The sequence below is a fragment of the Oncorhynchus keta genome, chromosome 7 (assembly GCF_023373465.1).
Source record: "Oncorhynchus keta strain PuntledgeMale-10-30-2019 chromosome 7, Oket_V2, whole genome shotgun sequence".
Lineage (NCBI taxonomy): Eukaryota > Metazoa > Chordata > Actinopteri > Salmoniformes > Salmonidae > Oncorhynchus > Oncorhynchus keta.
In genome coordinates, this window is record NC_068427.1 from 16,051,217 (window position 1) to 16,064,303 (window position 13,087).

The window sequence follows — 13,087 nt, forward strand, 5'->3', positions numbered from 1 at the left end:
AATCTTGACCCTGAATAGTGGGTAAGAGCTGCTTAATATGTACGATGCCACACACAGACAGCTTTGGCTTCCACAGGGTTATGTGTTGTTGTCTTCTAGTAAATTATCCTTTCAGATCAGATATGCTGTTTCAATTGGCATTGTTTTTCTGTTAACAGGTGGAAGAATTTCAGCATTAGTAAACGGGGACAACAGATGTAGATGAGCTGTTAACATACAGTATGTTTTTGCTGTACTGTACATTTTCCCTATCCAAATAAACGTATAAATAAAAATGGATGCTTTATGCAGGTATTCCCAAACTGGGGTACGCACAATGCTGTCGGGGGTCCGCCAAATAAAAATGTGATTCACATTTTAAATAAAAATAAAATCTTCACATTTTCATACAGTCATTTATATTTTCCAACGGGGCTATACATTTGGGTGAGGTTTCTTTCTCGCCTATGTAGCCTCGTTTCACTGACAAAAATAAAATTAAACCATCTATTGTTGACCTCGCCTTCTGGATGATAGAGGAGTGAACAGGCCGTGGCTCTGGTGGTTGATGTCCTTGATGATCTTTTTGGCTTTCCTGTGACATTGGGTGCTGAAGGTGTAATGGAGGGCAGGCAGTGTGTCCTCGGTGATGCGTTTGGCAGACCGCACCATCCTCTGGAGAGCCCTGCGTTTGTGAGCGGTGCAGTTGCCGTACCAGGCGGTGATACAGCCCGACAGGATGCTCTCAATTGTGCATCTGTAAAAGTTTGTGAGGGTCTTAGGGGCCAAGACAAATGTCTTTCTTCAAATTTCTCAAATTTCTTTTTTTCCAAAAGCAATTGCCACCAACTCTGATTGTGTGGCAGTAAAGAGTCTTGCTGCGACCAGCGTAACAGACCAATCTAAAGACACTACACACAGATGAAATGGGAGACCACGACCAGTACATCATTGCTTTTGATCTTTCCTGTGAGCAGTGGCAGTCTTTCTGAATTCATAAAGTAGAATCTTGGTCGGCCATTGGTCAACGACCAATTAGTGAGACTGCTCTCTACACAAAAACAAAACTGAAACTATAGAAGTGCAAATGAGCCGTTGTGGGGCAGTGAGCCAACAAAAGCCTGGGACTTGGTTGTAGGCAGTACAGGGTCGTATTCAATAGGCACCAAACAGAATGAAAATGGACTGAAACTGCAAGGGACTACCTGAACTTGTCCTATAAGAAGCACTTGTTTTTAGTTTTACATTGAAAAAGGAAATTCTGCTACTGACCGCACCAATAAACCAGACCTTGTACTTACATAGATGTCAACAGATCTACCTAACTCTCTTCCTGGAGATCTACCATCCTGTTGGTATTCAGTCCAACCTTAACCTAACATATAACCTAACAGATCTGATTCAACTAGTTGAGGGTCATGTTCCAGGCCCTGACCAAATTGTCAGATAATGCATTGTATCAACCAATAGTTGCATAGCACGTCATGTGAATGCCACGCCATTGGCAGTCGGGCATTAGATTGCTACACCGCTCCACTATATCACATGGGTGCCATTCCTGCCTGACTACATTGCAGACAGCTGCCAGATCTCACAAAGCTTGGAAAGGTGTTTAACATATCAGCTAACCACGTCATATGATATAGGAATGTAATGCCCGACAGTCGATGACGTGGCGCACAACCATTGGTTAAATCAATGCAACGTCTTCAACGTAATCAGGCAGGAACACCACCAGTATGTGGCTAGGTGATCTGTTCAACACTAGCCTTGCGTGGCCATCCTTCCAAATCTTATTTTAGAAGTCTGGAGAAATCCAGTACAGGATTCTGGGTTTGAATGAGAGGATTTTGTTCAGACCCTTATCTAGTGCACCTAACTAACTGGTTGACAAGTTGAATACAAGTAGATGCCAATAAATCTTTAAATAATCTGAACCAATTATGTTAATCTGGCATGTTATCTATCCGTTGTAATACACCCAGAAATGATGAAGCAATGAAGATCAACTGGAACACCCCCGTGAAGATCTGCGATTCGCCCACAGGCTAGCAACGCAACCGCAGCCTAGCAATGTCAGTAAAGCTGTGTCAGTGTCTAAAAAGCCAGCTGGGCCACGAGTTGCCGGAGCTCGTTCAGAGATCACGTTTAAAACTACCCTTTAAATGTTTTTATTAATTTTGGAGCTGCAAATGCAATGCTCATTTATTATTTATGAATTACCATTTAACTTCCTATAGCAGGCAAGGGAGTTGTGGTTGTCGGCCATGCTGGAATTGTGATCTTGCATTATTGTGTCATTGTCTGTACAGTACAGCTACACCACGATATGAAACGAAGATTTGAACTTTCTGACCAACTAGTGGGTCAGGGGCGCCCCATTTTCTGATTGATATTGCTTGATTTCTGATGATAGTTTTCTGATGATTGCAATTGTATGGGCTGGTTCTGAACACTTCCAAAACAAAGGTCATGTGGTTTGGTAAGAAGAATGCCCCTCTCCTCTCCGGTGTGATTACTACCTCCTGAGGGTTTAGTGCTTGTGGTAGTCACCTCATACAAGTACTTGGGAGTATGGCTAGACGGTACACTGTCCTTCTCTCAGCACATATCAAAGCTGCAGGCTAAAGTTAAATCTAAATTTGGTTTCCTCTATCGTAATCGCTCCTCTTTCACCCCAGCTGCCAAACTAACCCTGATTCAGATGACCATCCTACCCATGCTAGATTACAGAGACGTCATTTATGGACCGGCAGGTAAGGTTGCTCTCGAACGGCTAGATGTTCTTCACCATTCGGCCATCAGATTTGCCACCAATGCTCCTTATAGGACACATCACTGCATTCTATACTCCTCTGTAAACTGGTCATCTCTGTATACCCGTCACAAGACCCACTGTTGATGTTTATTTATAAAACCCTCTCAGACCTCAGTCCCCACTATCTGAGATACCTACTGCAGCCCTCATCCTCTACATAAAACACCCTTTCTGCCAGTCACATTCTGTTAAAGGTCCCAAAAAGCACACACATCCCTGGGTCACTCCTCTTTTCAGTTCGCTGCAGCTAGCGACAGAAACAAGCTGCAAAAAACACTCAATCTGGACAGTTTTATCTCCAGCTCTTCATTCAAAGACTCAATCATATACACTCTTACTGACAGTTGTGGCTGCTTCACTTGATGCATTGTTGTCTCTACCTTGACCTTTGTGCTGTTGTCTTGTTTGTGTTGTTGTCTTAGGTTTCTCTTTATGTAGTGTTGTGGTGTCTCTCTTGTCATGATGTCTGTTTTGTCCTATATTTTTATTTTCTATTTTTGGTGGTAGAAAAAAAACAGTGGTTATTTTCTTTGTATTTTCTTATTCCAGATCTATTGTGTTATATTCTCCTACATTCAATTCACATTTCCACAAACTTCAAAGTGTTTCCTTTCAAATGGTACCAAGAATATGCATATCCTTGGTTCAGGGCCTGAGCTACAGCCAGTTAGATTTGGGTATGTAATTTAGGTGAACATTTTTTTTAAAAGGGGGCGATCCCTTCAACACACTTGGCAGAGAAATAATGTAAAAGTCATTAAGTTTATTTGCCATCGTCTGTTGTTGTTTTCTGGTGGGAGTCCTATTAGTGATGGATTTTATTGTTAACCCTTGTCAGTCCTTAAATACTATCCATTCTAAGTTGGTTTGCTGTCCAATTCTACAAGAGTAATTATATTGAGCCGAACACAAGTTTCTTGTCATCATCAGATGATCGTCAAATAGGTGCCATGAGTTATAATAATCAAACATAGATTTATTGGTAAATGAAAAATCGGTAGGGTGTTTGCTGCCCAATTATACAACAGTAATCATAATTATTTGTAATAAATGAAAAACGGGTAGACTTAACTAATGTCAAAATGACCTTTATTTTAATATTTTGGCTATGTGCCTCACACACACACACACACACACACACACACAACAACAACAACAACCATCTTTTACAGCAGTTGCTTCTAAAAATGTGTACGTGGGAATAAAGTTTGACAAACCAGAAAAAAAGGGGGGGTCAAGACATTCTTCTAAGAATCACCAGGGACCTCACAATAACATGTCACAATATTTAGGTACTGATACGATATGTATTGCGATTCGATACAGGGATTCGATGTTCGAAACATTTTTCTCACTTTATGTCTGCCACATCGGGACAAGAGAGACCCATGAGAAAACAAGTTTTGATCAGTCATGGTAATGCAAGAAACGTCGCACAGAAGGCCTCTTTCATGATTTCTTTCTGGCTTTCATTATTGTCATGATGCCATGCCAAGCTAGAATTTGTACATTGTATTGGCAGAAATGTCAAGTGTACAAAAAGAGGTCTGTGAAGAGCGGTGGGTTCCTTTAGGATTCAGATTAGGCATAGATGCTTGTAATGTGCAACTGGTTTAGTCAGGATGATAACACTGACATAACATCATGACACCCCTCCAAGTCAACATCTACAGTACCTCCTCATGTATACTCCAAATGCCATTCTGTTTGGGGTGTAACTTGTTAGATGAATATCTCATTAAAATGCCCTCTTTCATAATTTCATTCTGTCTTTCATTATTGTCCTACATGACAAGTTTGAATGCTTTTCACGTTGGAAACCATCTAACCAGGCTAAACATTTATGAGTGATTTTGAGAGTCCATCTATCATTACTTGTGCCGTTCGTTTTCATGAGAATACCGATTAAATTATATTATATTGAGCCAAACACAAATTTATTGTCATCATCTGATGATCGTCAAATAGATGCTATGATAATATAAAATAGATGCTATAATAATCAAACAGATTTATTGGTAAATGAAAAACCGGTAGGGTGTTTGCTGCCCAATTATACAACAGTAATTATTATTATTATTATTTGTAATAAATGAAGAACTGGTAAAAGACTAATAACTGATGTTAAAATGAATTTTATTTTAATAATTAGGCTATAAGTGAGGTGTTCATTCTGTGTTTTGTTAATATTCAAATGACAAAGTATGATTCTCTATCAAGAACATAGTGCCTTTTAGCTCTCCAAGTCTTGTCTCACATGGTCGGTAACTACCCAATAAAAACGTGTTAAGAAACAAAAAAAAACACGTTCAATCAAAACCTGCTAACCAATTACAGAGCGCTGGTGTACCGCCTATGGATGTTGAGCCTCCTACTTCTGTTGACACGCCCACTTTCAGACACTTCCGTTTGCATTTACCCATACTTGAAATCTTGCTCTAAACAAAGTACCTTTCCATAAGTTTGGAGAGCATTTCCCCAAACCCTAACCTTCTCTTTTCCTAACCTTAACCCAGTCTCCTAACTGGCTACGTTAATTATCCTAGCCTGCTGCGTAAGTTTTCGTAGTTGCGTTAATAGCGAAAGTGATCAATTGCACTAGTCAAACGAATACCCATCACTCCTGTGTTCTAATGGCACGTTGTGTTAGATAATCCAAATGTATCATTTGAAAAGTCTAATTGATCATTAGAAAACCCTTTTGCAATTATGTTAGCACAGCTGAAAACTGTAGTCCTGCTTAAAGAAGCAATGAAACTGGCCTTCTTTAGAGTAGTTGAGTATCTGGAGCATCAGCATTTGTGGGATCAATTACAAGCTCAAAATGGCCAGAAACAAATAACTTTCTTCTGAAACTCGTCAGTCTATTCTTGTTCTGAGAAATGAAGGTTATTCCATGCGAGATATTGCCAAGAAACTGAAGATCTCATACAATGCTGTGTACTACTCCCTCCACAGAACAGCGCAAACTGGCCCTAATCAGAATAGAAAGAGGAGTGGGAGGCCACATTGCACAACTAAGCACAACCATCTGTCAAGCATGGTGGAGACAATGCGATGGTCTGGGGGTGCTTTGGTGGTGGTAAAGTGGGAGATTTGTACAAGGAAAAGGGGACCTTGAATAAGAAAGGCTATCACTCCATTTTGCAACGCCATGCCATACCCTGTGGACTACACTTAATTGGAGCCAATTTCCTCCTACAACAGGACAATGACCCAAAGCACAGCTACAAACTATGCAATACCTATTTGGGAAGAAACAGTCAGCTGGTATTCTGTCTATAATGGAGTAGCCAGCCCAGTCACCGGATCTCAACCTTATTGAGCTGTTGTGGGAGCAGCTTGACCATATGGTATGTAAGAAGTGCCCATCAAACCAATCCAATTTGTGGGAGGTGCTTCAGGAAGCATGGGGTGAAATCTCTTCAGATTATCTCAACAAATTGACAACTAGGATGCCTAAAATCTGCAAGGTTGTAATTGCTGAAAATTGAGGATTCTTTGACGAAAACAAAGTTTGAAGGACACAATTATTATTCCAATTCAAAATCATTATTTATAGCCTTGTCAACGTCTTGACTATATTTCCTATTCATATTCATGTATGTTTTCATGGAAAACAAGGACATTTCTGAGTGTCCCAAAACTTTTGAACAGTAGTGTATATATATATTTAACTGATCTGCTGCCGACTTTTAGGCAGTGAGCAGGTTGTTACTGAGTGACTGGGTTAGTGAATGAATGTTGGGGAGGGCCAGATAGGTTACTGAGTGACTGGGTGAGTGAATGAATGTTGGGGAGGGCAAGAGAGGTGGGTGCGTTGAGAGCACTGGTTGAGAGTGCTGCAACAGAGGCAGCTGAGTCAAGGAGCCAGAACACATCGCGCGCACAACGTGACAACGTTTTATCAGTTGTAGGTCGGCTATTTAGATTGGTCGAGACACCCTTTTTCCATAAAACATATTAACGCGCTAGAACTGATAGAACTGAGACAAGGCATTGGAAAATGGCTTTAGGCGCATTAGATCTCTTTAGATAAATTCTCTCAGAGGTGGTTTGAAGTAAACATCTACCTTTCTTATGGATACCGTATCAAGCGAAGGGGTTTTACTCATGCTCAGTTCTAGGGTCTAGTTTTAGGTTCTGGAGCGCTATGGAAGTTATGGAACTCCCTCGCGTGCTTCTGTTATGGGAAAACGTTCACAATGCAAATGACATTAAATGTGGAGAATGATAGGTAACATTTGCATCTGTTGGCCATCAAGTGGGCTATTAATTTATATGCCATTGTAGGCTACTGTAGCCTACCATTTGATACAGTACAATAGATATTCTGAATTGATGATATCACTGGAGTCATTGCAAATCAATTTGTGCCACTTGTTGCCTACCTGGAGCTGGCAAACGAATTTAATAACTTGCCTATAACTCATTTTTGTTGTTGTTGTAGCCTTGTGTTATTATGCAATTGTTAATGGCCATGTTTGGTTAATTAAATGGGAAGTTATCGATTGTGATCACGATCACAGCTCTATCGCGAATGTATCCTTCTCCACATTTAAATGTCAGTTTAATATTGGACTTTTCCATTAAATTAGATGTTGGCCTTCAGGGGCTACAGGCTACCTGCATCTAGCTCAGCAAACCATGGCAAAGTTTAATTGCAATTTTAGTCAGAAGCCTATGCCTATTGAAATAACAAGTCAATCTCGAAAATAGGCAATTTATTATGGTTTGTAGTCTTAAAATCTGGCACATAATGAAGGCACAACTGCCAGAAAATAGCCGTTCGTTTTTTGAGATCTTCTGTCCAACTTTTATCACTCAAACTCTCCCGTTGGATTTATCTATAGTTATGCAGATGCACAAATTTTTATTAATTTAATAAGCAATAAGTCACGAGGGGTTGTGGTATATGGCCAATATACAGCCAAGGGCTGTTCTTACGCATATATTATGCGTTATTGCTATTATAAACTGGTTACCAACGTAATTAGAACAGTAAAAAGAAATGGTTGAATAGCGGACTGTGTACCATGGGAATCACTTTTTACTATTCTAATTACATTGTTAACCAGTTTATAGCAATAAGGCTCCACAGGGGTTTGTGGTACATGTTGAAAGAACAGCCCTTAGCCGTGGTGTATTGGCCATATACCACACCTCATAGGTCCTTATTGTTTAATCAAAGCAGTCAAAACAAGTTACATCGATATCCATTGATGGGAAATGATCTGGAGAGTTTAATAAGGCCGATTTATCTTTTCTCTTTCGAAATATTCTTAAACTTAAAAAAATATATTATTTCGATGGAAAACCGAATTGTACTTCTTTAAAAATGGCGTAGACATTCCTTCTTAATTAGCTCGATAACGTTAAGAAAAAGGGTTTCATGGATTAACCTGGAAACTCCCAATGCTGCAAACTATTTTAGGGGGGATTTTTCAGGCTTTGTGGGCGGGTTTTCCGGGGTTATTGGCCTAGCCCTAGAGTTTCCCTGGACTTGGCAACACCGCTTCCCGGTCGTAGCTGTGTTGAAGTGACGTGAACATAGTTTTTCTCAATTGCATGTAGGTTTCGCTATAATGCTAGTCACAATGTAGTGATGTATAAGGTTATGTTGCCGTCGCATATAGCTCACTGATCGAGTAAAATGTGTCTGAAATATGTTTTGTCGTTTTGGGCACTCTGTCAAGTCATCAAACAAGGTAAAACACTTTTTTCTCCCTTGGATTATTCCTCACTCTTTATTTTCGATTTGAAGGCTAGGCTACTCTTATTCATGTTTGTGAGTAGCTAGTAAGCGGCTGTGACTTCCTTATCTATCATAAAATCACGAAAATGTTATTTTACTAGCTATAAATGCCAATAGACATTCTTGGGTGTATTAGACTTCACGTAACAGACAATACCAACACTGCAACACTGTTTTGGGGAGATGGGATCATTTTTATTGTGTTAAAGGCACATTTTTAGCAAGGATGGTGAATTACAAGTCAGAACATATCACATAACGTTATGCCACTTCTCCTGATCATGTGACCAGAGACACTGACACTGGGTCTATCAAACAACTGATCCGTTACCATCCTGTTGGGTTTCTTGGTAGGTGCGTGTCTGGGTTCCGGGAAGGGAACAGCACCTCCGGAGCTATCTGAGCCTGTAGCCATGGGAACGGATCAGTTCACTTCACTCCTGATAAACTTGATACAATTGGAGCTGACCTGCTTTATTTCATTTCCAAGGCATTCTCTGCTACATCAGAAGGCCAGCACACTGGAATACGTGTGGTTTGGTTAGAAAGCTTGACCAACTGTATTTAAACTCATGTTTTCAACACCCCTCTCTCTCTAGCCCACCCAGCTGATTCCTGCAGCCCTGTAGTCCAGATCAAACCCCAGGCAGGATTCCTAATGGTCAACATTGGGAAAAACTGTCTTTGGGAGGAACATGGGGACCATTGTCATTACGTGGTCAACTACGGTAGAGAGGGGGAGAAGCTCAAAGTGAGTGGCATGGGTAGCCAGGCCTTTTATCCAACACAGCACCGAAACACCTAATTCATCCAAGGTCTTGGCAATTATTTGGCAGGATATCTGGTATTTTAGTGCTGGAACAAAAAGCCTGCTCACCCTGCATCTCTGTAGGACTAGGTTTGGTGACAACCACTGCTGTAAGGTGATATGTGTGGTCAGAGATGAGTTGATGTGCCTTTCTCTACTCTTGTTTTACCAGGAGTATGTCTCCAAATCCCCTGAGACCCTCCGAGGTCTGGAGATTGGGGGGAGGTACTGTGTACAGGTCCGCTATGTCTGTTACCACAACCCCTTTGGAACCTCTAGCCCCCTACAGTGTGTATCCATCCCAGAGTCAGGTGAGGCTCAACCAGTTTTTCTTTGTACGAATTGACTTGCCGTTACCATAATCTTATCCTCTGTTAACACTTCACCTAGTAACTAATCATGCCACCTTTCTCTCTTGCTCTTTCTTTATCTTCCTGTACAGAAAGGACAAGGCATATTAGGATTGTGGCTATCAGTGTGACCCTTACCATCCTGTTGGGATTCTTGGTAGTGGGCCTTGCGTTCATTTACAGGCACCATGAGAAAATTAAACAGTTCCTTCAACCCCCACTACAGCTACCAGACCACTATCGTGAGGTATGTCTATGTCCTGTGAAACTAAATGTTTCATGTGATAACAGGATCTGGTCATCAGGGTATATGTAAACGCAGCAAAAAAAATTGCTGCATTTATTTTCAGCAAACTTAACGTGTAAATATTTGTATGAACAAAACGAGATTCAACAACAGACATAAACTGAACAAGTTCCACAGACATGTGACTAATATAAATGGAAGAATGTGTCCCTGAACAAATGGGTCAAAATCAAAACTAACAGTCAGTTTCTGGTGTGGCCACCAGCTGCATTAAGTACTGCAGTGCATCTCCTCCTCATGGACTGCACCAGATTTGCCTGTTCTTGCTGTGAGATGTTACCCCACTCTTCCACCAAGGTACCTGCGAGTTCCCAGACATTTCTGTGGGTAATTGCCCTAGCCCTCACCCTCTGATCCAACAGGTCCCAGACGTGCTCAATGGGATTGAGATCCGGGCTCTTCGCTGGCCATGGCAGAACACTGACATTCCTGTCTTGCGGGAAATCCTGCACAGAACGAGCAGTATGGCTGGTGGCATTGTCATGCTGGAGGGTCATGTCAGGATGAGCCTGCAGGAAGGGTACCACATGAGGGAGGAGTATCTCTTCCCTGTAACGCACAGCATTGAGATTGCCTGCAATGACAACAAGCTCAGTCCAATGATGCTGTGACATACCACCACAGACCATGACAGACCCACCACCACCTAATTGATCCCGCTCCAGAGTGCAGGCCTCGGTGTAACAGTTATTCCTTAGACGATAAACGCGAATCCGACCATCACCCCTGGTGAGACAAAATCACGACTCGTCAGTGTAGAGCACTTTTTTGCCAGTCCAGCAACGGTGGCTTTGTGCCCATAGGCAACGTTGTTGCCGGTGTTGTCTGGTGAGGACCTGCCTTACATCAGGCCTACAAGCCCTCAGTCCAGCCTCTCTCAGCTTATTGCGGACAGTCTGAGCACTGATGGAGGGATTGTGCGTTCCTGGTGTAACTTTTTGTCAGTTTTTGTTGCAATCCTGTACCTGTCCCGCAGGTGTGATGTTCGGATGTACCGATCCTGTGCAGGTGTTGTTACACGTGGTCTGCCACTGCGAGGACGATCAGCTGTCCGTCCTGTCTCCCTGTTGCGCTGTCTTAGGCGTCTCACAGTACAGACATTGCAATTTATTGCCCTGGCCACATCTGCAGTCCTCATGCCTCCTTGCAGCATGCCTAAGGCACGTTCACGCAGATGAGCAGGGACCCTGGGCATCTTTCTTTTGGAGTTTTGTCAGTCAGTAGAAAGGCTTCTTTAGTGTCCTAAGTTTTCATAACTGTGACCTTAATTGCCTACTGTCTGTAAGCTGTTAGTGTCTTAACGACCGTTCCACAGGTACATGTACATTAATTGTTTATGGTTCATTGAAAAAGCATGGCAGAGTTTTTTTTGCTGAGTTTAATATCTCAATATTCTTTCATTCCCCTCTAACACCTATTATTTAGTGTGAGACACCTATTAAATGGAACTCCCCTGCTTAAATAAAATATATTACCTTGTCCGAGCCAGAATGTCCCATAGGGCAGGAGCCTATCTCCTGTTTCTGTAGTGTGAGGCACCTTGATGTACAAGTATTTTTTTTTCTATTTAACTAGGCAAGTCAGTTCAGAACAAATTCTTATTCACAAAGACGGCCTACCAGAAGGCAAAGGCCTTCTGCAGGGATGGGGACTGGGATTTAAAAAATATATGACAAAACACACATCACGACAAGAGAGACACCACAACACTACATGAGAGACCTAAGACAACATAGCATGGCAGCAACACATGAAAACACAGCATGGTAGCAACACATGACAACATGGTAGCAACACAACATCGTAGCAGCACAAAACATGGTACAATTATTATTGGGCACAGAGAACAGCACAAAGGGAAAGAAGGTAGAGGCAACAATACATCACACGAAGCAACCACAACTGTCAGTGAGTGTCCATGATTGAGTCTTTAAAATAGCTTACATCTCCTGGGCTAAACTCTTAACAACTTTCATGATTGGTTCATTTTCCAGTACCTATCAGGGGACTTCCCCCAGCAGGCCCTGTCCATCACAAGAACAACCAGGGCCTGTGAAGAGAGCCACGATCTCATCTCCATCGCCTGCTGTGAAGAGGACCAGTCTGACAGAGAACAGGACTAATTCACCTACTGAACTGGAGTCATCCTCTGGCCCTTTAGATCATTACCCGTGATCCATTGATCCTGTGACTTCAGACAAGACATGAGCCTTTCACACTCACTGAGGTTTTTAAGATGAACTTGATAACGTCAGTAGATGAACTGTAGTAGGCCTCTGAAGCCCTTGCTTGCATCAGCTACAAAATTGCGTTTGATCATAACTATTTTACAAGAATCTGGGAACTTCTCTTGGCATGTTAGTATGCTCTGCTGCAGAGGACAGAGACAGGTGCATATGGCTCGCTAATTAGACCTACCCAGTAATGATTTGTTTGATAATAACGTGTCATCGGGTCATCCAGCTTAAGACAGAACCACTTTATTAAAAAGACATTTGACATGCGTCCTTGGGCCAGGACTTTCATGTAACATTTTGGCTGTTTAGTAATGGGATTACTATGTTCAACTGTGTATATCACACTATTTCTTCCGTTTTTTTTTTACTGAACATATTAGACAAGTACTAGTGAAGTAGCAAGGTTAAGGCACATATTGTAATTTACTAATCAATGAAATTACAGTGAGGTATACATGGTCAAAAGTTGGCTGAGGGGCTGTATTAAAATGTATTAAAACAGACAAAGGACAAGTTCTTGAGACTTATCTATGCTTGCACTTTATATGAAAATTTACCTCTAGCATTATATTGATTGAATGTATTAACTTTTTTGTTGTATTACTTTATGCTAAAACTGTTCAAGTCAAGGTGAAATTGGAAAAGTGTGTGTGTTACATTGACTTTTGTTTTTGACTCTAAAAATGAATATTCTACATTGATGTGAAAGTGCCAGGGCTTTGACCCATAAATGATTTGATACGGGGTTTAAATAAATGAACACAGCCATTTTGATATGTTGCCTCAATTTCTCTTCCTGTTTTCTAGCATGAACAAGCAAATGTAGACTAGAA

At 41.4% G+C, this 13,087-nt stretch overlaps 1 protein-coding gene across 1 annotated transcript; it reads left to right on the forward strand.

Moving 5' to 3' along the window:
* The first annotated feature begins 7,948 nt into the window (after nucleotides 1-7,948).
* LOC118386070 (uncharacterized) lies at nucleotides 7,949-13,028 on the forward strand. Its single transcript, XM_035773467.2, has 5 exons — nucleotides 7,949-8,505; nucleotides 9,152-9,303; nucleotides 9,533-9,671; nucleotides 9,803-9,957; nucleotides 12,012-13,028. The coding sequence occupies exons 1-5, from the start codon at nucleotides 8,451-8,453 to the stop codon at nucleotides 12,138-12,140; spliced, it is 630 nt and encodes a 209-aa protein (XP_035629360.1). The 5' UTR covers nucleotides 7,949-8,450; the 3' UTR covers nucleotides 12,141-13,028.
* Nucleotides 13,029-13,087: the final 59 nt, after the last annotated feature.